We start from the raw sequence: 27,452 nt of genomic DNA, 5'->3' as shown, positions 1-27,452 counted from the left end.
GATATCATGTGAGACTATATTAAAAAATTACTCTATTGGCAAAAAAAATCTAAGCTGCATTTAATAGCCTTATTCTTGGTAGTATTGATTGTTATTTTGAAACTATTATATGTAGATTATAGAATAAAGCAAATAAGTAATTATGTTAATGATATTAGAAGCCAAGAATCAGAGTAAGAGAATAAATATTTAAAATATAGAAATATTATAATAATCCTTTAATCTTATTATTGAATTGAAAATGTCAGTATGGACTCCTGGTTTATTTTCCTTTTACTAAAGAATACAGAGCTCCTCTGTCCATGGCAATGACAACCCAGTAACAATGAATACCTCTCTTTATAGAAGAATTCCAACTAGTAAATGTAGAAGGGGACTTCCCTGGTGGCACAGTGATTAAGGATCCGCCTGCCAGTGCAGGGGATGTTCTATCCCTGGTCCGGGAAGATCCCACATGCCACGGAGCAGCTAAGCCTGTGCACCACAACTATTAAGCCTGTGCTCTAGAGCCCGTGAGCCACAACTACTGAGCCCACATATCAAAACTACCAAAGCCTGCGTGCCCTAGAACCCACAAGCCACAACTACTGAGCCCACATGCTTCAATTACTGAAGCCCGCATGCCTAGAGCCCATGCTCTGCCACAAGAGAAGCCACTGCAATGAGAAGCCCACGCACTGCAACAAAGAATAGCCCCTGCTCGCCCCAACTAGAGAAAGCCTGTGTGCAGCAACAAAGACCCAATGCAGCCAAATAAATGCAGAAGGAATGACAGAATTAGAAAATTATTTTATATTCTTAATAAAATAATGAATCTCCACTACTACCCCATTCCACCCTCAGACTGCTCTAGGGTTATTTTCAAATACCATTTCCCACTCAAAAAAAAAAACACCCAGGCATCCTTGGAGAAAAGGCTTTTTTTAGGTTTAGGGAAGCAAATTTGTAAGATGAATATTGTACCAATTAGCAAGGAAGCTATTGAAGACTACTACTATGGTGGTATCAAAATGACCTGGGTGCTATCTTAAAGGAGCTCCCTATATCAGTCAAAGATGAGACTGAGCATTCAGGGAATAAATATTGCAGTTGATTGAAACTGCAGGTTGTTAGAGAACCAATTTGTTTTTCTGAAAATCAGTTTTTAAAAACTGACTCATCTATTTTTTCTGTACAAATTGTATTGCATAGTAACCAGCTAGTTGATGAGGGAAACTTCTTTATAGAAGAATTCCAACTAACAAATGAATTATAGAATTAGAAAATCACCATTTCATTACCCTCAATGAAATGATGGATTTATAGTGCTCATCTGTGGATGCTAAAATCAGATGAAAGACTGATGGGAGCTTCATAATGGATGGATCAAGCACTTAGGACTGTCAGAACCCTTTTTCTCTTCCCTCCACTACTTCAGCACAGCTGCTGATTGTGTATCTGTAGAATAATGCTGTAGTTTGTGGTTTGACCCCACCTACTTGTAGTCTGGGGTTTGTGAGATACCCTTTCACCTGGTTTTGTTAAAGATGTTTGTGGGCTTTTACTTTTACTCTCAAAGTTTCTCTGTGCATTTTTATGAGGAAATTTGGTAAGATTTTAAAAGGTACACTGACACCACCACCTTGTGCCAGTTGAAGGCCATTGCATCAGGCTTTTCTTCCTGTCCTTCCACTGAACGATTATTGTCAAGGCCACCATGACCTCTACTTGCCATCTCCAGTAGTCACTTCTTAGTTCTCGGGATACTTCCTCAAACTTCATACACCCAAAACTGAACTTTTGATTTCCCCTTCCAAATCTGCTCTTCCTGAATCTTGCTTATGTCATTAAGTGGTGTATGTATTCTCTAAGCTGCTCAGCATCATCTTTGACCCCTTTCTTTCTCCCATATTCCACACTTAATCTATCAGTTCTCTCAGATCTACCTTCAAAATATATCCTGTATACTAACACTGAACAAAAAGGAAATTAAGGAAACAATTACATTTAGAATAGCATTAAAAAGAGTAAAATATTTAAGAATAAACTTAACCAAGGAGGTAAAAGACTTATACACTGAAAACTACAAAACGTTGCTGAAAGAAATTAAAGATGCAAATAATTGGAAAGTCATACTATGTTCATGGATTAGAAGACTTAATATCGTAAAGATGACAATAGTACCCAGATTCAGTGCAATCCCTATCAAAATCCCAATTGCTTTTTTGCAAAGATAGAAAATCCTATCCTAAAATTCATATTGAATCTCAAGGGGTCCAAACAGTCAAAACAACCTTGAAAAAGAAGAACAAAGTTGGAGGTCTCAGACTTCTGGATTTCAGAACTTAGTACAAAGCTACAGTAATCAAAACAGTGTGGTGCTGGCATACAGACAGACCAATGGAATAGAATTGAGAGCCCAGAAATAAACCCTCACATATATGTTCAAATGATTTTTGATAAGGTGCCAGGACCATTCAGTGAGGAACAGACAGTCTTTTCAACAAATGATGCTGGGAAAACTGGATATCCACATGCAAAAAAATGAAGTTGGACCATTACCTTACACTATGTACAAAAATTAACTTGAAATGGGTCAGAGACCTTAGCATAAGAGCTAAAACTATACAACAGTATAAGGGAAATGCTTCATAACATTGGACTTATAAGTGACTTCTTAGATATGACACTAAACGTACAAGTAATAAAAATTATAGATAAATTGGACTGTATCAAAATTTTAAATGTCTGTGCAGCAAAGGACACAGTAAATTAGAATGAAGAGGCAGCCCACAGAATAGGAGAAAATATTGGCAAATTGTGTATCTGGCAAGGGTTAATATCCAGAATATATAAAGAACTCCCACAATTCAACAAAACAGGCAAACCTGGTTTTTTAAATATGCAAAAGACTTAAAAAGACATTTCTCAAAAAGAGATATACAGGGACTTCCTGGTGGTCCAGTGGTTAAGAATTGCCTTCCAATGCAGGGGATGTGTGTTCAATCCCTGGTTGGGGAACTAAGATCCCACATGCCGCGGGGCACCTAAGCCCGCGCACCACAACTAGAGAAGTCCGCGTGCCTCAACAAAAGATCCCACATGCCGCATCGAGGATCCCACGTGCCACAACTAAGACCCAAAGCAACCAAAAAAAAGAGATATACAAATGGCCAATAACCACATGAAAAGATGTTCAACATACTAATCATTAGGGAAATGCAAATCAAAACCACAATGAAATATCACTTCACAATCATTAGAGCTAATATTTTTTAAAAAACAAAATAAATATTTCTTGGATGAGGAGAAACTAGAACTCTTAGGCATTGCAAAACGATGAGGCCACTGTGGAAGACAGTATAGCAATTCCTCAAAATATTAAACATAGAAATACCATATGACCTGGCAATTTCATTTCTGGGTATATACCAAAAGAATTGAAAGCAGGATCTCAATGAGATTATTTTATACCCATGTTCAATAGCAGCATTATTCACAATAGCCAAAAGTGGAAGCAACTTGGGTGTACATCAATAGATGAATGTATAAAGGAAATGTAGTGTATACATACAATATCACTCAGCCTTAAATATTATTAAGCCTTATTATTATTCAGCCTTAAAAAGGAAGAAAATTCTGACACATGCTACATTGTGGAGGAACCTTGAGGACACTATGGCAAGTGAAACAAACCAGTCATAAAAAGACAAATACTGTATGATTCCTCTTACATGAGGTACCTAGAGTAATCAAATTCAAAGACAGTAAAATGGTGGTTTCCAGAGACTCAGGGGGTAAGGGTGGAAGGAGGGAATGTTTAATGGATATAGAGTTTCAGTTTTGCAAGACGAAAGAGTTTGGGAGATTTGATGCATAAAAATGTGAATGTACATAACATTACCGAAGTGTACACTTAGAGATGGGTAAGATAGTAAATTTTATGTTACATGTTTTTACCACAATTAAAAGATTTTTTAATTTGTAAGATATTTGTATAAAGAAATGTGATAATATATAGTGGAGTTATGTAAGTAAAATGGGTGACAACAATAGCACAAAAGCTGAGAGGGATGAAATGAAAGAATACTGTCATAAGGCTCTTACACTATATGTAAAGTAGTATAATCACCTGAAATTAGACTGTGATAAGTTAAAGATGCATACTTAAAACCTAAAGTAACCACTAAAGTAACACTACAAAGAGTTATAGCTAAATCCAACGAAGGAGACAAATGAAATTGTAAAAAGACAAGACAAAACAAAACAAAAAACTCAATCCTAAACAAAACAGAAAAAAGCAGGAAAAGGGAATAAAGAACAGATGGGACAAATAGATAACAAATACCAAAATGATATACATAAACATAATCATATCATAGCCACATTAAAGTATACCCTGTAAACACGCAGTTAAAAGCAGAGGTTAGCAGATTGGATTAAAAAAGGAAGACCCAACCATATGCTGCTTGTAAGAAACCTACTTTAAATATTAAAATATAAATAGGTTAAAAGGGTGAAGGAGGCTACACAAAACCAACACAAATCAAAATAAAGTTGAAGAGGCTAATTAATATCAGGAGATTTCAGAGCAAACCTGTTGCCAGGGATACACTTAAACACTTATGCAGGTAATAACAAAGCTAAAAAAAATATGAAGTGAAAAGTGATAGACCTGCAGTGAGAAATAGACAAACCTGCAATTATAGTCTGATTTCATTACCTCTCTCTCAATAATTGAAAGAATAAGGAGACAGAAAAGCATTGAGTACATAAAAGACTTGAACAGCATAATCAACTAACTTTACCTGATTGATGTTTACAGAACATTCCCTCTAACAAAAGCAGAACATACATTCTTTGGAAATGCTCTCTGGACCATAAAACAAGTCTCAAAATTTTAAGAGGATTCAAGTCACACAAAATATGTTCTCTGACCTCCTGGAGTTAAATTAGAAATCAGTAACAGAAAAATCTCTGGAAAACCCCCAAATATGTGGAAACTAACTTCTCAATAACCCATGAGATAAAGAAGAAATCAAAAGGGAAATTAGAAGATCATTTGAACTGAATGAAAATGAAAACAATATATCAAAATTTTAAATGTGCCACTAAAGCAATTTCTATATTAGAGAAGAATGTCTGGAATTAATACTCTCAGCTTACACCTTAAGAAATTGGAGAAAGAAGAGCAAATTAAACCAAAAGTAGACAGAAGAAAGGTAATAAGAAAGATCAGAGCAGCAGCTGGTGAACTAGAAAACAGAAAATTACTCAAAAGAATTAGTTCCTTGAGAAAGTCAATAAAATTGATAAGCCTCTGGCCAAACTGATCAGGAGAAAAAGAGAAGGGACAAATTAGCAATATCAAAAATGAGATGACATCGCTACAGGTTATAAAGATAGTAAGGAAATCTTGTGAACAAGTTTATGCCAATAAATTTGACAATTTCTATGAAATGGATGAATTCCACTAGTGTGGTCATTCCATACTGATGACCAAAGCTCATTCAAGGTGAATAGATAAATTAAATAGCCCTATATCTATTAAGGAAATTGCATTTAAAACTATCCGAAAAAAGAAAACTCCAGGTACAGATGGTTTCTGGTGAGTTCTACAAAAACTTAAGGAAGAAATAATAACAATTCTATGCCAACTCCAGAAAACTGAAAAGATAGGAATACTTCCAATTTCATTCTATGAAACCAGCATCATTCTGATACCAAAACCAGACAAAAACATTACAAAACAGAAAACTACAGACCAGAATCCCTCTTGAACATAGATTTTAAAATTCTAAACAAATTTTACCAAATCATATCTAACAGTATATAAAAAAGATAGTTCATCATGACCAGGTGGCATTTATCCCAAGAATGCAGGTTGATTTAACATTCAAAAACTTAATCAGGGTTTCCCTGGTGGCGCAGTGGTTGGGAGTCCGCCTGCCGATGCAGGGGACACGGGTTCGTGCCCCGGTCCGGGAAGATCCCACATGCCGTGGAGCGGCTGGGCCCATGAGCCATGGGTGCTGAGCCTGCGCGTCCGGAGTCTGTGCTCCGCAACGGGAGAGGCCACAGCAGTGAGAGGCCCGCTTACCACAAAAAAAAAAAAAAAAAAATCAATATAATTTTCTATATTAACAGACCAAAAAAAGGAAAACCATATGATCTCAACAGATGCAGGAAAAAAACATTTACCAAAATCCAGCATATATTCCTGATTAAAAACTTTTAGCAGGGTGTCTGGGATGATATAGGGTTCAGGGACGGCAGTGTACAGGGCCTAGGGGTCAGCTGGCCAAGGGTTGGCCAACCTGCAGTATCCCTGGTCTCCAGCCCTCACCCAAGACTATCCAAGAGGACAAAGCCTCCCCAATGGCAGGCTCAGCATGTGGGAACCACCTCTCTGAGGCCTTCTTTGGGCCCTGAGCAGACGGAGGGCCTGGTTCCTGGAATGACAGTGACAAGAGTCCCTTCCCCTGGGCTGGGCCCCTCTATAGCCAGGAGCCAATGGCCCAGGACAGAGCCAAACCCTGTGAGCTGAACCAAGAGAAATACAATGCTGATGACAACATGAAGATCATCTGCCAGTGGGACAGCACCATGGGCAAGCCCAAAATTATGGAGAGATTTATCATAGATGGACATAGATTTATCATAGACAGCCACAGCAGCTGTCCATATACACCCTGACCCTGTATAAGCACATGGCCATGGTGGGCAGTATCTTACTGGTCTCATCTTTGTGGACTTTTTGGACACAGCAAGCCAGGAGCAGTTCCAGAGCACACATGCCTCCTACTGCAAGGCCCACACCTACATCGTGCTGTTTGATGTCAGAGGAAAGTCACCTACAAGAACCTGAGCACCTTGGGAAATGGGGCTTTGGGAGTTCAGGCCAGAGATCCTGTGCATCTGGTGGCCAAAAAAATTGTTGCAGACATAAAGGTGACCCCCAAAATCTTCAGTTTTGCCCAGTTCTCCCTGCTCCCCATACTTTGTCTCAACTGCTGATGGTGCCAACAGTGAAAAGCTTTCCAATGATACAGTTCAGTTGGCTGTGTCTTAGAACACCCTGTACACTTCATGGATGAGGTTTTGCAGGAGCTTGAGGACTTTGACTTGGATAGAAGGAGCAGAAGGAGGAGGATATGCCCAACTAAGAAGCAATGGGGCAGCATTGTGAGCCCATCTCAAAACTGAGAAGCCCTTCCAAGCCATCTCCCACGAACCTCCTGAAAACCCACCAATCCCATTTGCCTCCCCTACTTCATTGCCCATGATACCTGACCTTCTCACAGTTGTCCCCTCCCCTGTACTCAGGGACAGGGATGGGGATAGCACCAGCAAGTGCCCTCAACCGATGTAAGAGGTCCACATTAGACTGTAAAGCAGAATTAGAGATCAGTATTATAACCTTCCCTCCATGGCCAGACAGTAAAGAGAATCAGGCAACATGCTTTGTGTGTCTCTTAGAAATTTAGGTGAGTTTTTTTTTTTTCTCCCAGAACTGACCTCAGGGTCCATTCATTGCATCTCCACCAAGGGAATGATTTCTAATCCTTGATTACCCCCATTTCCATCCCCGTGGAATTTGGGAAGCCTCCATCCTTTTTACACATGACCTACCATCCTTTATCCTTTTTAGTCTCCCAGCAAACTTTTTTAAAAATGGTTTTGAGCAGACAGCTGTTCACTCCACAGATTTTTGGGCACCTATGGTATTTCACGAGCTCTTGTAGGTACAGCCAGTACCTTGGTGAACTGTGAGGCCAAGACCACAGGCACAGATTTGCCATTAAAATCAAGTGAAAGGGCTTCCCTGGTGGCGCAGTGGTTGAGAGTCCGCCTGCCGATGCAGGGGACACGGGTTCGTGCCCCGGTCTGGGAAGATCCCACATGCCACGGAGCGGCTGGGCCCGTGAGCCATGGCCGCTGAGCCTGCACGTCTGGAGCCTGTGCTCCGCGGCGGGAGCGGCCACAACAGTGAGAGGCCCGTGTACCGCAAAAAAAAAAAAAAAAAAAAGTGAAAGAAGGTGTCAGATCTGGCCGTACACAAACTTTGTTGGTAAACATCAAAGGTCAGTAGGCCATTGGGTCCAAACCCATTTGGATTACAAGAACTTGGCTTTTTAAAGAGGTACTGTTAAAACCCCTCTTTCATCATATGAGGCTTTCTCTCATTTTTTGAAGACTAGTATAGACATTGTGTGACTCTGTCCTTTGGTGACAGAGGCTGCAAAAGAACCATCCTGCTGCCTTTTCCGCTTCTTTCTAGTACTTGTGGCTCACTAATGTGTTTTTATGATCATCTTGTGCATTATTTCCATTGTTTTTATTTTTTTCTGTTTTTTTGGTTTTTTTTACAGTAAGGGTTGAATTACATTTTAGAAATCTCTTAGCAAAGTAGGCATAAAATGTAACTTCCTTAAACTGAAGAGGGGCATCTATGAAAAACTGACAGCTACCATCATACTTAAAGGGGAAGACTAAATGGTTTTTCCTAAGATTAGAAACGAGATTGATGTGTGCTCTTATGACTTTTGTTTCCACATTATACTTGAGGTTCTAGCCAGCACAATAAGGAAAAAGAAAAATAAAAGGTACCCATATTAGAAATGAAGAAGTAAAACTGTCATTTGCAGATGACATTATTGTCTATGAAGAAAATTTGACGGCATTTATAAAAAAGCTACTAGAAGTAACAAATGGGTTTAACAAGGTTGCAAGATATAAGATCATTATACATTTTTATAACTATTTTTTTAATATTTATTTTATTTATTTATTTGGTTGCACCAGGTCTTAGTTGCGGCTGGTGGGCTCCTTAGCTGTGGCTCATGGATTCCTTAGTTGCAGCTTGCTGGCTCCTTAGTTGTGGCATGTGGGCTCCTTAGTTGTGGCATGTGAACTCTTAGTTGCAGCATGCATGTGGGGTCTAGTTCCCTGACCAGGGATCAAACCCGGGCCCCCTGCATTGGGAGCTCAGAGTCTTAACCACTGTGGCACCTATGCTTGGGAAGTCCCAAGATCATTATACATTAATGAATTTTATTTCTATACAGGAAATGAATGGGAATTGAATTTTTTAAATACCATTTTCATTAGCATCAAACAGGAAATAACATAAACAGGAAATTCTTAGAGATCTCACAAAAGATATATAAGATCTATACAATGAAATCTATAAAATATTGTTGAGAAAAATAAATAAAAACTAAATAAATGGAGAGATATACAGTGTTCGGGGAACCACTCAATATTGTTAAGATGTCATTTCTCTCCCAATTGTTCTGTATATTCAGTGCAATCCCAGTGTAGATCCCAGAAGGCTTTTGTTTTTAATAGAAATTGACAAGATGGACCTAAAATTAATATGGGAATGCAGAGGATCAAGAACAACCAAAAAGACATTGGAAAAGGAGAAAAAAATTGGAGTTGATTTGAGATTTGTTACAAAGCTACAGAAATCATGACAGTGTGGTATTTGCTTAATGATAGACAAATAGATACATGGTACAAAATAGTGTTCAGCCATAGATCAACATGTATATGGGCAACAGATTTTTGCCAAACGTACAAAGGCAATTCAGTGGAGGAAGGACAGCCTTTTCAACAAATGGTGCTGGGACAATTGTGTGTCATGTGAAAAAAAGAACTTTGATCCATACCTTGAACCATATGCAAAAGTAACTCAAATGGATCAGAGCCCTACATATAAAGGCCTACATATAAACTTCTAGAAAAGAAAATAGGGAGAACTCTTGTAACCTTGAGATAAGGCAAAGATTACTTAGATACAATACCAGAGCACAATCAACAAATGAAACATTGATAAACTGACTTCATCAAAATTAAAAACTCCTGCCAGAGTGAGAGAAAATATATGCAAAATGAATTATATCTCGAGTATGTAAACTACTCTCTAGGTGGCTCTGTAGCACAATGGATAGCACACTGGACTTCTAGAATATGTAAAATACTCTCAAGTCAATAATAACAACTCTAGAAAAATGGGCCAAAGATTCTAGCAGACACTTCCCCAGAGAAGATATGCAGATGGCAAATGAGTACATGAAAAGATGCTTAACATCATTAGTCATTATAGAAATACAAATTAAAACCGCAAGGAGATACCACTGCACACCTATTAGAATGGTTACAATCAAATGAAAAAGACTGGGCATACCAAGTGTTGGTGAGGATGTGGAGGAACTGGGATTTTCATACACTGCTGGTGGAAATGTAAAATGGTACACTCACTTTAGCAAACACTTTGGCAGTCTCTTAAAAAGTCACACACGCTTACCATATTAGCCAGTCTTCCCTACTTCATAGCTATTTACCCCAGCACAAGGAAAGTATAAATCCTTACAAAGACATGTATGCTGTTTGAAAAGTAAAGACTGCTGTTTTTAGCTTTATTCATTGCAGCCAAAACTGGAAAACAATACAAATGTCCCATCAACAGGGAAAAGGATAAATAAGTTGTGTTATGTCTATACAATGGGATACTACATAGCATAAGAAATGAACTATTGATACATGCAACAACATGGATTAATCTCAAGATAATTATGCTGAGTGAAAGAAAGCGTGCACAAAATAGAACATACTGTCATTCCATTTATATAAGACCCTCAAAAATACAAACTATAGTAGCAGAAAGTAGTTCATGGAGGATGAAGTGAAAAGGTGGCAGGAAGAAGGGATTAAGAAGAGGCACAAGGAAATTTGAGGAGGATGATAGACTATGTTGATTGTTGTGATGGTTTCATAGTCAAGTTAAAACATCAAATTGTACACTTTATGCAGTTTAAGTCAGTTATATCTCCATAAGGCTATTTTTAAAATATTTATGTATGTATGCATGTATATGTATATATGCATGTATGTGATAGAGGGGACTCAGATTAAAAGAGACTTGAGACACATAGCAACCAAATGCAATGTTTGGACTTTGTACCCTGATTCAAGCATTCTGGAGGCAGCTGGGGGAATAGTCTGAGTGTTAGATTATGTTGATTAATTATTGTTAGTTTTGTTAGATAAGACAGTGGCACCAAACAAAAGCCCGTATCTGTTAGACATAGTTCACTTGGGGTGACTTTATGGGTGAAAGCCTACAGTGCTTGTGATGTGCTTTGAAATCCTCTAGCATAATAAAGAGGGGGGGAATAGATGAAGAATATAGGTAAATACTGATAATTGAAAGTCAATGATAAATACATTAAAGGTTCATTAAATTCCGGTTTCTTTTGTGTACTTTAAAATTCCTCCTAAAATTTTATGTTGTTTTTGTCTTATCCTCAGGATAGAATCCAAGGTCTCCTTTGTTTTAGCTCCCACCATACCCCTTCAGCCTCATCATCTGCCTCACACCACAGTTTAGGATCTGGTTATATGCAGGGTGACAATCTGTCCCAGTGTGCCTGGAACAGTCTTGGTTTGCGCCTGTTGTCCCAGTGTAATTATTAGCAGGGCCCTCTGACTCTCAAAATATTCTAATTTGAGTAATACATGCTTACCCTAGTTATAGTTATATCGAACTGTAATTTCCTTCACATACCTGTGCTTCACACCTGTTTGTCTTTACTAGACTATTCCTTTGTCCAGAATCCCCCTTCCTATCCCAATGCTTTCCTTATGTAACTCCTTCCTACTCACTTTTCCGAGTCTTAGCTCAGGCATCATTTTCTCAAAGCCTTCCCTGGCAGTCCTCTGCTGCCCTATCCCACCCCACCTGCATTATTTTGCCTTCTTTGTGCTGCCATACCACCTGGGCATGCTCCGTCGTACAGCACTTGATGAAAATGTGTTTACTGGTCTACTTTCCAATTCAGTTAGCTTTTCAAGGTTAGGGGTACACTGTCTTTTCATCTTTGGGTCCTTGGTGTCTAACAGTGTTGGCAATGTCTGCAAAATGCTGGATAAATTTAGCCTTAGAGATTTTCTGACTTAACCTTCTTAGATAAATGAGAAAAACTCAAGCTTGGAAAGGTAAATGCACCTTCCTAAGATCACGGAGCATAGCAGTGGCAGAGTCAGAAGTAGAGCTCATGATTGTATCCCTTCTCCCACACAGTGATATGATAAGCAATTTTAAGGAGCTTTAGAGGTGTCTTTTCCCAAAGACAGAGCTTATATATCTAATAAGGGTCATCCTTGGAGCAGAACAGGAAAGCTGTTAGAACAGTGGCAGTAGCTCTGACATGTACAAGAACTAGATGTTGATAATGCTGTAATATTTCACATTTGTTAGATACAAAATGCAATGGTGATTATGACACCTGGCTTTTTTACTATATACACTTATTTACCAGAATGCTAAATCTGTGGGGAAAACTGCCAGTTTTTCTCTTTTTTAAATTATTTTTTTAAAATCCTCTCATATGATATGACATGGAAAGTAATGTAGGATAATAGGGACTTTATACATTTAATTATTTTAAAATAACGTCATCTAGAGTGCATCTTAAAAGTTCTCATCACAAGAAGAAAAACATTCTGTGTGGTGATAGATGTTAACTAGACTTATTGTGATCATTTCAAAACATACAACTATCAAATCATGTTGTACACCTGAAACTAATATAATGTGTATCTCAATTATACCTCAATTAAAAATTTTAATAAAATAAAGTGAGCTGAAATATCAGGGAAAAAAAAAGAACGTCCAGAGATCCTGCACTTAATGTCTGTTTTTCTTTGCAATTTTCATAGCGTCGTCTTGGAGATGCAGCCAAGAAAGCCATCAGCAAATTAACAACCAGAACAGTGAAAAAGGGTGATAAGGTACAGTAATGAAATCACTTTAACACTATAAAAACAGTAAAGTATTTTGCTTTTGATTTGGTGGGCGGGAGTATACCCTAACCATTTGTGTCTCCTTTGTTAGATTATTCTTTTTCTCCAAGCATACTATCTAAACTAGCTTCTCTTTGAAATCTTATTTTTAGTATGCCTGTCATTCAGAGACCCTCCATACAGTTCTCTAATTTTCCTGGATTTTAAAAGCTCCTGTCATAATTAGCATCACCGGACTACTTACAGTTTCCCTAGCTGTGGTGTTCAACAGTTTTCTTCTGCTAAAACCTAGCATATTTTGGGGAAGAACTCTAAGTAGCCAGGAATGTGCATTCTCTTCCTGTGCTTCGTGCGACTTTGCGTCTCTCTTCTGTGTTTTAGTTCTTCACCAGTTAGCTGGAGAACTAGAGACCCACATTCAAGGGAGTGTTGGTTAACAAGGTGCTTTCTGTACAGTGGGCTAAGCAGTTTGAAAGAAGGGCACAGTTTGTTAGGGTTGGATCTAGTGGCTTAGGGGAAATGACTCAGAGAGGTAGTGATAGAGGCCATCTATAGCTGAGATTCCTGACCCTAATTCTCCAGTCAGATCTCAAATTAGGTCGAGCCCTGTTTCTGCTCTCTATGGACAAAACAGCAACTTAATGTGAGACCCTGTGTTCAATATATTTAAGGTTATCTAGAATGAAGAAATTGCATCTCTGAAGGTATAAAACCAAACCTGTCTTCTGCCCCAAAACCAACTCTAATTTTTTACCAGAGAGCTCTGGAAGGATAATTGCAGGTGATTCTCCATCCTCTTAAGTTTTACCACTTTCTTGACTTTACTCATTTTTATTCCCACTGCCTTGACACCCCACATCTAGTTTTCCTTGACACAGCTCCAGAAGATAGAAACATTTTCAGTGAACTTCATGGTATACTAAAGAAAGAAAAAAGTAAAAACACTTGCAGAAAATATAAGCAGCATCACAACAGCTGTACTTTAACCCCAGAGGAGTGGTCACCAATATAAATGCTTTTTTGACCTGGTAACCTTCAGCTGCCACATTAATTTGAACTTCCCTGGAGCTCATCCAACCTACCCATCCTACTTTGTCCCCCCATGCTAATACAAAACCATCTTTCCTTATTAAAACCAACACTTTTTTAAAGTTTGTACCTCCTAGACCTGTCAAGAGTTACCCTACTGAGTTTCAGTCCACGCGGCAGTGACACAGCAAATAGTGTTGCCTTTCCTGGTAGTGCTCTGTTTAATGACAAGGCACGGAAACCCTTCCCCAATCCAGAGGAGGAAGGAGATCAATTACCCTGGGTGACCAAAAACCTGGCTGACTCTTCCTGACCCTTGATAAAGACCTAGTATAGAGTTGAGTCCATGACTGTTCTCTACCCCAAATCTATGACCAGATGCACAGCTCCTATCCTTGGGGTGAGTCTTTTGGGGGCTCAACCATCTTTTCTGCCTGTACTTAACTGTGTGGTCATACTTAACTGTGTGGTCAGATGAGTGTCCTGATGAGGAAAACCTACTCAGACCAGTATAGTGATGCTGCACTAGATGGTCCAAGGTGATAGCTGATTTGAATCTTAAAAAAAAATTAGTATTCTGATTTCTAAGACGTTTCACAAAAAGAATTAGTATTAATTGTTACACCATAGTTTAAAAACAAAATAGACTGGCTTAGTTACAATTTGGGTCAATACAGTTAAGCAAATAGAAACGTTACTTTTTTTTTTTTTATAACCTTTCACTTTATAATCACCTGTTTACCACAGTTGCCACAGGAAAAATCTTAGCTGGATCGTATCTCCTCCATTTAGATACTTATAGCTTTGGCGTATAACTTTCATTGCTGTGCTTTTCATTTCAGGAAACAGACCCAGACTTTGATCATTGTGCAGTCTGCATAGAAAGCTATAAACAGAATGATGTTGTCCGGATTCTCCCCTGCAAGTATGTCAAATTTCTTCATTTAAAATAGAATGATACTGGGCTTCCCTGGTGGCGCAGTGGTTGAGAGTCAGCCTGCGATGGAGGGGACACGGGTTCGTGCCCCAGTCTGGGAGGATCCCACATGCTGCAGAGCGGCTGGGCCCGTGGGCCATGGCCACTGGGCCTGTGCGTCCGGAGCCTTTGCTCCGCAACGGGAGAGGCCGCAGCGGTGAGAGGCCCACGTACCGCAAAAAAAAAAAAAAAAAAAGAATATAATGATACTAATGTGATTTGTACATCTCCCTTTCAGAGTGGGTATCCACTTGCTTTTGAGAGCCACCTTACCCACGGCTTTTCTGGTAGGCAGAGGCCCAGCTGCACACTGCACATAGTGGTGAGCCATGTGCCTCAGCAAGAACTGATTGCAAAGCCTTTTCTAGTTATGAGAAACACAGGGGCACAACCTCCACAGGTTGTGTGGAGGCACATCAGTAGCCTAAAAACATTAAGGTCAAGAATTTTTATTTCTGTAACTTCTGTGGTTTTCAGAACTAGCCACTGTTCCTCTCCTTCTTAAATCAGAGTACACCACTAGGCTCTCTGATAAAGCCTCAGCAGTGTTCACTTGGTGCTGGGTACCAGAACTCTAGGACTTGGATTAAATCTTTTTTTGAGCCTTGGCTGTGTAAAGTGGGTAGGACTGGTATGTGCTGTGTGCCTGCCCCACGTCAGGTACTCTGCTGTGTGCTGTTTACATCTACTCTCTCCCCATTGTCCAGTAAGGGATGGCGAAGTCAATAGTAGAGCTGCCAGGGTCACACAAGTCAGAAATGGCAGAGCCAATTTAAAGGTGTGCCTCTGTATTATTTCTGCTCTTTATGTAGGGCCACATGCCTCCCTCCAAAAGGAGGATGTTCACCTATACTCTGGTGCCCTTAAAAAGAGTGTGTGGATTTCTACCATGGTGCTATGCCAAGCTAGGGAGTACGAGACACTAAGATACACAATTCTGAGCATTGACTGGAAAAATATGAGGTCACCTACTGAGGAGCCTAAAATCAAAAGACTTTTCCTTCTCCCTTCTCTTTTAAAAGACATCCACATAACTCCTACCTTCTAATTATATGGAACATGTGAATGAATAGAATAATTAGTAGTAGTTGTCTCCATGAGGCTACTGGTGTTAGTTTACTTATTCACAAAGTTATATATTTTGAGCCTAGAAAGATCTGGTTTTTTTAAATCAAAACTTAAGAATAATTCCATATACTGAAACAGAAAACGAAGATTCAGGAAGTCAAATCATTTAGTTTACATATAAAGGGAAATCTGTAAAACTAAATTTAACCTGTGCTATAGAAAATTAAACTATGTAATTACAGTTTTTCCAGTATAAAAACATGAGGCTAAAGGAAATACACATACAAATACAGTTGACCCTGTACAACTCGGGTTTGAACTGCACCAGTTCACCTATTTCAATAGTAAATACTGCAGTACTACATGATCAGCAATTGGTTGAATGTGCAGAACTGCGGATACGGAGGGCTGACTGTAAAGTTATATGTGGATTATCAGCTGCATGGGGGCATCAACACCTCTAACCCCACCCCACCCCTAGGTTGTTCAAAGGTCAACTATGCAAATCAGGGGAAAGATTAGTATGATACATTATAAAGCATAATCAGCTCTTACTTGCTTTTAAAAATTGTTTTTACCTGCACAGATTTCTTTTGACACTGGAATAGCCAGGAAGAAGCCAAGTCTTTCAAAATTCTCTGTCTTCTTATCTCAGTCCAGGGGCCCTTGGGACCATCTGAGACCTAAGAACGAAGGCTTCCAAAACCACTGATGGTTATTAATAAGGTGACACTGATTTCCTCAGGGGAGCCTCAGCTGAAAATAGATAATGCTGGGAAGTTTGCTCCATTTTCTCTCTGTCCCTCAAGCATTGACTTTTCAAGAGTTTCATTCTTATTTCTCTTTTTTTCTTCCAAAAATCAGAATCAGTGGGGAGCTTTCAGAAACAAATCCTGAGGGGAGACCCAGGCATGTTTGTTTTTATTAAGTACCTGGGTGACACTGATGCTGCAAGACCATACCATCTATTTTTTTTTTTTTACATCTTTATTGTAGTATAATTGCTTTACAATGGTGTGCTAGTTTCTGCTTTATAACAAAGTGAATCAGTTATACATATACATATGTTCCCATCTCTCTTCCCTCTTGCATCTCCCTCCCTCCCACCCTCCCTATCCCACCCCTCTAGGTGGTCACAAAGCACCGAGCTGATCTCCCTGTGCTATGCGGCTGCTTCCCACTAGCTATCTATTTTACGTTTGGTAGTGTATATATGTCCATGCCTCTCTCTCGCTTTGTCACAGCTTACCCTTCCCCCTCCCCATATCTTCAAGTCCATTCTCTAGTAGGTCTGTGTCTTTATTCCTGTCTTACCCCTAGGTTCTTCATGACATTTTTTTTTCTTATATTCCATATATATGTGTTAGCATACGGTATTTGTCTTTCTCTTTCTGACTTACTTCACTCTGTATGACAGACTCTAGGTCCATCCACCTCATTACAAATAGCTCAATTTTGTTTCTTTTTATGGCTGAGTAATGTTCCATTGTATATATGTGCCACATCTTCTTTATCCATTCATCCGATGATGGACACTTAGGTTGTTTCCATCTCTGGACTATTGTAAGTAGAGCTGCAATGAACATTTTGGTACATGACTCTTTTCGAATTACGGTTTTCTCAGGGTATATGCCCAGTAGTGGGATTGCTGGGTCATATGGTAGTTCTATTTGTAGATTTTTAAGGAACCTCCATACTGTTCTCCATAGTGCCTGTACCAATTCACATTCCCACTGCAGTGCAAGAGTGTTCCCTTTTCTCCACACCCTCACCAGCATTTATTGTTTCTATATTTTTTGATGATGACCATTCTGACTGGTGTGAGATGATATCTCATTGTAGTTTTGATTTGCATTTCTCTAATGATTAATGATGTTGAGCATTCTTTCATGTGTTTTTTGGCAGTCTGTATATCTTCTTTGGAGAAATGTCTGTTTAGGTCTTCTGCCCAGTTTTGGACTGGATTGGGCTGTTTGTTTTTTTGTTATTGAGCTGCATGAGCTGCTTGTAAATTTTGGAGATTAATCCTTTGTCAGTTGCTTCATTTGCAAATATTTTCTCCCATTCTGAGGGTTGTCTTTTGGTCTTGTTTATGGTTTCCTTTGCTGTGCAAAAGCTTTGAAGTTTCATTAGGTCCCATTTCTTTATTTTTGTTTTTATTTCCATTTCTCTGGGAGGTGGGTCAAAAAGGATCTTGCTGTGATTTATGTTATAGAGTGGTCTGCCTATGTTTTCCTCTAAGAGTTTGATAGTGTCTGGCCTTACATTTAGGTCTTTAATCCATTTTGAGCTTATTTTTGTGTATGGTGTTAAGGAGTGATCTAATCTCATACTTTTACATGTACCTGTCCAGTTTTCCCAGCACCACTTATTGAAGAGGCTGTCCTTTCTCCACTGTACATTCCTGCCTCCTTTATCAAAGATAAGGTGACCATATGTGCGTGGGTTTATCTCTGGGCTTTCTATCCTGTTCCATTGATCTATATTTCTGTTTTTGTGACAGTACCATACTGTAGCTTTGTAGTATAGTCTGAAGTCAGGGAGCCTGATTCCTCCAACTCCATTTTTCATTCTCAAGATTGCTTTGGCTATTCGGGGTCTTTTGTGTTTCTATACAAATTGTGAAATTTTTTGTTCTAGTTCTGTGAAAATGCCCGTGGTAGTTTGATAGGGATTGCACTGAAACTGTAGATTGCTTTGGGTAGTATAGTCATTGTCACAATATTGATTCTTCCAATCCAAGAACATGGTATATCTCTCCATCTATTTGTATCATCTTTAATTTCTTTCATCAGTGTCTTATAATTTTCTGCATACAGGTCTTTTGTCTCCTTAGGTAGGTTTATTCCTAGATATTTTATTCTTTTTGTTGCAGTGGTAAATGGGAGTGTTTTCTTGATTTACCTTTCAGATTTTTCATCATTGGTGTATAGGAATGCTAGAGATTTCTGTGCATTAATTTTGTATCCTGCTACTTTACCAAATTCATTGATTAGCTCTAGTAGTTTTCTGGTGGCATCTTTAGGATTCTCTATGTAAAGTATCATGTCATCTGCAAACAGTGACAGCTTTACTTCTTCTTTTCCAATTTGGATTCCTTTTATTTCCTTTTCTTCTCTGATTGCTATGGCTAAAACTTCCAAAACTATGTTGAATAAGAGTGGGCAACCTTGTCTTTTTCCTGATCTTAGTGGAAATGCTTTCAGTTTTTCACCATTGAGGATGATGTTGGCTGTGGGGTTGTCATATATGTCCTTTATTATGTTGAGGAAAGTTCCCTCTGTGCCTACTTTCTGCAGGATTTTTATCATAAATGGGTGTTGAATTTTGTTGAAAGCTTTCTCTGCATCCATTGAGGTGACCATATGGTTTTTCTCCTTCAGTTTGTTAATATGGTGTATCACGTTGATTAATTTGCATGTATTGAAGAATCCTTGCATTCCTAGAATAAACCCCACTTGATCACGGTGTATGATCCTTTTAATGTGCTATTAGATTCTGTTGGCTAGTATTTTACTGAGGAATTTTGCATCTATGTTCATCAGTTATATGGCCCTGTACTTTTCTTTCTTTATGACATCCTTGTCTGGTTTTGGTATCAGGGTGATGGTGGCCTCGTAGAATGAGTTTGGGAGCGTTCCTCCCTCTGCTATATTTTGGAAGAGTTTAAGAAGGATAGGTGTTAGCTCTTCTCTAAATGTTTGATAGAATTCGCCTGTGAAGCCATCTGGTCCTGGGCTTTTGTTTGTTGGAAGATTTTAAATCACAGTTTCAATTTCAGTGCTTGTGATTGGTCTGTTCATATTTTCTATTTCTTCTTGATTCAGTCTTGGCAGGTTGGGCTTTTCTAAGCATTTGTCCATTTCTTCCAGGTTGTCCATTTTATTGGCATAGAGTTGCTTGTAGTAATCTCTCATGATCTTCTGTATTTCTGCAGTGTCAGTTGTTACTTCTCCTTTTTCATTTCTAATTCTATTTTTTTTTTTAAACATCTTTATTGGGGTATAATTGCTTTACAATGGTGTGTTAGTTTCTGCTTTATAACAAAGTGAATCAGCTATACATATACATATGTTCCCATATGTCTTCCCTCTTGCGTCTCCCTCCCTCCCACTCTCCCCATCCCACCCTTCCAGGCTGTCACAAAGCACCGAGCTAATATCCCTGTGCCTTGCGGCTGCTTCCCCCCAGCTATCTACCTTACTACGTTTGTTAGTGTGTATATGTCCATGACTCTCTCTCGCCCTGTCAAAACTCACCCCTCCCCCTCCCCATACCCTCAAGTCCGTTCTCCAGTAGGTCTGCGTCTTTATTCCTATCTTACCCCTAGGTTCTTCATGACATTTTTTTCCCTTAAATTCCATATATATGTGTTAGCATACGGTATTTGTCTTTTTCTTTCTGACTTACTTCACTCTGTATGACAGACTCTAGGTCTATCCATCTCATTACAAATAGCTCAATTTCATTTCTTTTTAAGGCTGAGTAATATTCCATTGTGTATATGTGCCACATCTTCTTTATCCATTCATCCGATGATGGGCGCTTAGGTTGTTTCCATGTCCTGGCTATTGTAAATAGAGCTGCAATGAACATTTTGGTACATGACTCTTTTTGAATTTTGGTTTTCTCAGGGTATATGCCAAGTAGTGGGATTGCTGGGTCATATGGTAATTCTATTTGTAGTTTTTTAAGGAACCTCCATACTGTTCTCCACAGTGGCTGAACCAATTCACATTCCCACCAGCAGTGCAAGAGTGTCCCCTTTTCTCCACACCCTCTCCAGCATTTATTGTTTATAGATTTTTTGATGATGGCCATTCTGACTGGTGTGAGATGATATCTCATTGTAGTTTTGATTTGCATTTCTCTAATGATTAATGATGTTGAGCATTCTTTCATGTGTTTGTTGGCATTCTGTATATCTTCTTTGGAGAAATGTCTATTTAGGTCTTCTGCCCATTTTTGGATGGGGTTGTTTGTTTTTTTGTTATTGAGCTGCATGAGCTGCTTGTAAATTTTGGAGATTAATCCTTTGTCAGTTGCTTCATTTGCAAATGTTTTCTCCCATTCTGAGGGTTGTCTTTTGGTCTTGGTTATGGTTTCCTTTGCTGTGCAAAAGCTTTGAAGTTTCATTAGGTCCCATTTGTTTATTTTTGTTTTTATTTCCATTACTCTAGGAGGTGGGTCAGAAAGGATCTTGCTGTGATTTATGTCATAGAGTGTTCTTCCTATGTTTTCTTCTAAGAGTTTGATAGTTTCTGGCCTTACATTTAGGTCTTTAATCCATTTTGAGCTTATTTTTGTGTATGGTGTTAGGGAGTGATCTAATCTCATACTTTTACATGCACCTGTCCAGTTTTCCCAGCACCATTTATTGAAGAGGCTGTCCTTTCTCCACTGTACATTCCTGCCTCCTTTATCAAAGATAAGGTGTCCATATGTGCGTGGGTTTATCTCTGGGCTTTCTATCCTGTTCCACTGATCTATCTTTCTGTTTTTGTGCCAGTACCATACTGTCTTGATTACTGTTGCTTTGTAATATAGTCTGAAGTCAGGGAGCCTTATTCCTCCAGCTCCTTTTTTCGTTCTCAAGATTGCTTTGGCTATTCGGGGTCTTTTGTGTTTCCATACAAATTGCGAAATTTTTTGTTCTAGTTCTGTGAAAAATGCCAGTGGTAGTTTGATAGGGATTGCATTGAATCTGTAGATTGCTTTGGGTAGTAGAGTCATTTTCACAATGTTGATTCTTCCCATCCAAGAACATGGTATATCTCTCCATCTATTTGTATCATCTTTAATTTCTTTCATCAGTGTCTTATAATTTTCTGCATACAGGTCTTTCGTATCCTTAGGTAGGTTTATTCCTAGATATTTTATTCTTTTTGTTGCAATGGTAAATGGGAGTGTTTTCTTGATTTCACTTTCAGATTTTTCATCATTAGTATATAGGAATGCCAGAGATTTCTGTGCATTAATTTTGTATCCTGCTACTTTACCAAATTCATTGATTAGCTCTAGTAGTTTTCTGGTAGCACCTTTAGGATTCTCTATGTATAGTATCATGTCATCTGCAAACAGTGACAGCTTTACTTCTTCTTTTCCGATTTGGATTCCTTTTATTTCCTTTTCTTCTCTGATTGCTGTGGCTAAAACTTCCAAAACTATGTTGAATAAGAGTGGTGAGAGTGGGCAACCTTGTCTTGTTCCTGATCTTAGTGGAAATACTTTCAGTTTTTCACCATTGAGGATGATGTTTGCTGTGGGCTTGTCATATATGGCTTTTATTATGTTTAGGAAAGTTCCCTCTATGCCTACTTTCTGGAGGGTTTTTATCATAAATGGGTGTTGAATTTTGTCGAAAGCTTTCTCTGCATCTATTGAGATGATCATATGTTTTTTCTCCTTCAATTTGTTAATATGGTTTATCACATTGATAGATTTGCGTATATTGAAGAATCCTTGCATTCCTGGAATAAACCCCACTTGATCATGGTGTATGATCCTTTTAATGTGCTGTTGGATTCTGCTTGCTAGTATTTTGTTGAGGATTTTTGCATCTATGTTCATCAGTGATATTGGCCTGTAGTTTTCTTTCTTTGTGACATCCTTGTCTGGTTTTGGTATCAAGGTGATGGTGGCTTCGTAGAAGGAATTTGGGAGTGTTCCTCCCTCTGCTATATTTTGGAAGAGTTTGAGAAGGATAGGTGTTAGCTCTTCTCTAAACGTTTGATAGAATTCACCTGTGAAGCCATCTGGTCCTGGGCTTTTGTTTGTTGGAAGGTTTTTAATCACAGTTTCAATTTCAGTGCTTGTGATTGGTCTGTTCATATTTTCTATTTCTTCCTGATTCAGTCTTGGCAGGTTGTGCATTTCTAAGAATTTGTCCATTTCTTCCAGATTGTCCATTTTATTGGCATAGAGTTGCTTGTAGTAATCTCTCATGATTTTTTTTATTTCTGCAGTGTCAGTTGTTACTTCTCCTTTTTCATTTCTAATTCTATTGATTTGAGTCTTCTCCCTTTTTTTCTTGATGAGTCTGGCTAGTGGTTTATCTATTTTGTTTATCTTCTCAAAGAACCAGCTTTTAGTTTTATTGATCTTTGCTATTGTTTCCTTCATTTCTTTTTCATTTATTTCTGATCTGATTTTTATGATTTCTTTCCTTCTGCTAGCTTTGGGGTTTTTTTGTTCTTCTTTCTCTAATTGCTTGAGGTGCAAGGTTAGGTTGTTTATTCGAGATGTTTCCTGCTTCTTAAGGTGGGCTTGTATTGCTATAAACTTCCCCCTTAGAACTGCTTTTGCTGCATCCCATAGGTTTTGGGTCGTTGTGTCTCCATTGTCATTTGTTTCTAGGTATTTTTTTATTTCCTCTTTGATTTCTTCAGTGATCACTTCATTATTAAGTAGTGTATTGTTTAGCCTCCATGTGTTTGTAGTTTTTAAAGATCTTTTCCTGTAATTGATATCTAGTCTCATGGCGTTGTGGTCGGAAAAGATACTTGATACAATTTCAGTTTTCTTAAATTTACCAAGGCTTGATTTGTGACCCAAGATATGATCTATCCTGGAGAATGTTCCATGAGCACTTGAGAAAAATGTGTATTCTGTTGTTTTTGGATGGAGTGTCCTATAAATATCAATTAAGTCCATCTTGTTTAATGTATCATTTAAAGCTTGTGTTTCCTTATTTATTTTCATTTTGGATGATCTGTCCATGGGTGAAAGTGGGGTGTTAAAGTCCCCTACTATGAATGTGTTACTGTTGATCTCCCATTTTATGGTTGTTAGTATTTGCCTTATGTATTGAGGTGCTCCTATGTTGGGTGCATAAATATTTACAATTGTTATATCTTCTTCTTGGATCGATCCCTTGATCATTATGTAGTGTCCTTCTTTGTCTCTAATTCTATTGATTTGAGTCTACTCCCTTTTTTTTTTGATGAGTCTGGCTAATGGTTTATCAATTTTGTTTATCTTCTCAAAGAACCAGCTCTTAGGGGCTTCCCTGGTGGCGCAGTGGTTGAGAGTCCGCCTGCGGATGCAGGGGACACGGGTTCGTGCCCCGGTCCGGGAAGATCCCATATGCCATGGAGCGGCTGGGCCTGTGAGCCATGGCCGCTGGGTCTGCACGTCTGGAGCCTGTGCTCCGCAACAGGAGAGGCCACAACAGTGAGAGGCCCACGCGCCGCAAAAAAAAAAAAAAAAAAAGAACCAGCTCTTAGTTTTATTGATATTTGCTATCGTTTCCTTCATTTCTTTTTCATTTATTTCTGATCTGATCTTTATGATTTCTTTCCTTCTGCTAACTTTGGGGTTTTTTTGTTCTTCTTTCTCTAATTGCTTTAGGTGCAAGGTTAGCTTGTTTATTCAAGATGTTTCCTGTTTCTTAAGGTAGTATTGTATTACTTCCCTCTTAGAACTGCTTTTGCTGCATCTCATAGGTTTTGGGTCGTCGTGTCTCCATTGTCATTTGTTTCTAGGTATTTTTTGATTTCCTCTTTGTTTTCTTCAGTGATCACTTCGTTATTAAGTAGTGTATTTTTAGCCTCCACGTGTTTGTATTTTTTACAGACCTTTTCCTGTAATTGATATCTAGTCTCATAGCGTTGTGGTCGGAAAAGATACTTGATACAATTTCAATTTTCTTAAATTTACCAAGGCTTGATTTGTGACCCAAGATACGATCTATCCTGGAGAATGTTCCATGAGCACTTGAGAAAAATGTGTATTCTGTTGTTTTGGGATGGAATGTCCTATAAATATCAATTAAGTCCATCTTGTTTAATGTATCATTTAAAGCTTGTGTTTCCTTATTTATTTTCATTTTGGATGATCTGTCCATTGGTGAAAGTGGGGTGTTAGAGTCCCCTACTATGAATGTGTTACTGTCAATTTCCCGTTTTCTGGCTGTTAGTATTTGCCTTATGTATTGAGGTGCTCCTATGTTGGGTGCATAAATATTTACAATTGTTATATCTTCTTCTTGGATCGATCCCTTGATCATTATGTAGTGTCCTTCTTTGTCTCTTCTGATAGTCTTTATTTCAAAGTCTATTTTGTCTGATATGAGAATTGCTACTCCAGCTTTCTTTTGGTTTCCATTTTCATGGAATATCTTTTTCCATCCCCTCACTTTCAGTCTGTATGTGTCTCTAGGTCTGAAGTGGGTCTCTTGTAGACAGCATATATATGGGTCTTGCTTTTGTATCCATTCAGCCAGTCTGTGTCTTTTGGTGGGAGCATTTAATCCATTTACATTTAAGGTAATTATCAATATGTATTTTCCTGTTCCCATTTTCTTATTGTTTTGGGTTTGTTATTGTAGGTCTTTTCCTTCTCTTGTGTTTCTTGCCTAGAAATAGTCCTTTTGCATTTGTTGTAAAGCTGGTTTGGTGATGCTGAACTCTCTCAGCTTTTGCTTGTCTGTAAAGATTTTAATTTCTCCATCAAATCTGAATGAGATCCTTGTGGGGTAGAGTAATCTTGGTTGTAGGTTTTTCTCCTTCATCACTTTAAATATGTCCTGCCAGTCCCGTCTGGCTTGCAGAGTTTCTGCTGAAAGATCAGCTGTTAACCTTATGGGGATTCCCTTGTGTGTTATTTTCCCCTTGCTGCTTTTAATATGTTTTCTTTGTATTTAATTTTTGATAGTTTGATTAATATGTGTCTTGGCGTGTTTCTCCTTGGATTTATCCTGTATGGGACTCTCTGTGCTTCCTGGACTTGATTAACTATTTCCTTTCCCATATTAGGGAAGTTTTCAACTATAATCTCTTCAAATATTTTCTCAGTCCCTTTCTTTTTCTCTTCTTCTTCTGGAACCCCTATAATTCGAATGTTGGTGCGTTTAATGTTGTCCCAGAGGTCTCTGAGACTGTCCTTAAGTTCTTTTCATTCTTTTTTCTTTATTCTGCTCTGCAGTAGTTATTTCCACTATTTTATCTTCCAGGTCACTTATCCTTTCTTCTGCCTCAGTTATTCTGCTATTGTTCCCGTCTAGAGTATTTTTAATTTCATTTATTGTGTTGTTCATCGTTGCTTGTTTCATCTTTAGTTCTTCTAGGTCCTTGTTAAATGTTTCTTGCATTTTCTCTATTCTATTTCCACAATTTTGGATCATCTTTACTATCATTATTTTGAATTTTTTTCAGGTAGACTGCCTATTTCCTCTTCATTTGTTAGGTCTGGTGGGTTTTTATCTTGCTCCTTCATCTGCTGTGTGTTTTTCTGTCTTCTCATTTTGCTTATCTTACTGTGATTGGGGTCTCCTTTTTGCAGGCTGCAGGTTTGTAGTTCCCGTTGTTTTTGGTGTCTGTCCCCAGTGGCTAAAGCTGTTTCAGACGGTTGTGTAGGCTTCCTGGTGGAGAGGACTAGTGCCTGTGTTCTGGTGGATGAGGCTGGATCTTGTCTTTCTGGTGGGCAGGTCCATGTCTGGTGGTGTGTTTTGGGGTGTCTGTGAACTTATTATGATTTTAGGCAGCCTCTCTGCTAATGGGTGGGGTTGTGTTCCTGTCTTGCTAGTTGCTTGGCATAGGGTGTCCAGCACTGTAGCTTGCTAGTCGTTGAGTGAAGCTGGGTGCTGGTGTTGAGATGGAGATCTCTGGGAGATTTTTGCCGTTTGATATGTGGAGCTGGGAGGTCTCTTGTGGACCAGTGTCCTGAAGTTGGCTCTCCCACCTCAGAGGCACAGCACTGACTCCTGGCTACAGCACCAAGGGCCTTTCATCCACACGGCTCAGAATAAAAGGGAGAAAAAGTAGAAAGAGAGAGAGAGAAAGAAAGAAAGATCGAAAGAAAGAAAGGAAGGAAGGAAGAAAGGAAGAAAGAAAGGGGAAAGAAAGGAAGGAGGGAAGGAAGGAAGAAAGAAGGAAAAGAAAGAAAGAGGAAAGAGGATAAAATAAAATCAAGTACAATAAAATAACGTTATTAAAATAAAAAATAATTATTAAGAAAAAAAAATTTTTTAAGAAAAAAGCGGACAGATAGAACCCTAGGACAAATGGTGACAGCAAAGCTATACAGACAAAATCTCACATAGAAGCATACACATACACACTCACAAAAAGAGGAAAAAGGGAAAAAATAGTAAATCTTGCTCTCAAAGTCCACCTCCTCAGTTTGGGATGATTCGTTGTCTATTCATGTATTCCACAGATGCAGGGTACATCAAGTTGATTGTGGAGCTTTAATCCGCTGCTTCTGAGGCTGCTGGGAGAGATTTCCCTTTCTCTTCTTTGTTCTCACAGCTCCCGGGGCTCAGCTTTGGATTTGGCCCTGCCTCTGCATGTAGGTCGCTGGAGGGCGTCTGTTCTTCGCTCAGACAGGACGGGGTTAAAGGAGCAGCTGCTTCAGAGGCTCTGGCTCACTCAGGCTGTGGGGAGGGAGGGGTGTGGATGCGGGGCGAGCCTGCCGCAGCAGAGGCCGCTGGGATGTTACACCAGCCTGAGGCACACCGTGCATTTTCCCGGGGAAGTTGTCCCTGGATCCCGGGACCCTGGCAGTGGCGGGCTGCACAGGCTCCCCAGAAGGGAGGTGTGGATAGTGACCTGTGCTCGCACACAGGCTTCTTGGTGACTGCCGCAGCAGC

The 27,452-nt window shown here is 39.0% G+C and overlaps 1 protein-coding gene and 1 pseudogene across 1 annotated transcript in view; both read left to right on the top strand.

Moving 5' to 3' along the window:
- RNF130 (ring finger protein 130) overlaps nt 1-27,452 on the top strand; it is a 112,947-nt gene that overhangs the window by 66,354 nt on the left and 19,141 nt on the right. The window contains exons 4-5 of the mRNA XM_032626434.1: nt 12,706-12,777; nt 14,661-14,743. Of these exons, the coding sequence (XP_032482325.1) occupies nt 12,706-12,777; nt 14,661-14,743 (155 nt within the window). The remainder of the gene's footprint in view (nt 1-12,705; nt 12,778-14,660; nt 14,744-27,452) is intronic.
- Nucleotides 6,089-7,804, top strand: LOC116750948 (annotated as a pseudogene).

This window comes from Phocoena sinus, chromosome 3 (assembly GCF_008692025.1).
Source record: "Phocoena sinus isolate mPhoSin1 chromosome 3, mPhoSin1.pri, whole genome shotgun sequence".
NCBI lineage: Eukaryota > Metazoa > Chordata > Mammalia > Artiodactyla > Phocoenidae > Phocoena > Phocoena sinus.
Note: the sequence above shows the minus strand (reverse complement) of the source record. Positions and strands in the feature narration are given on the sequence as shown.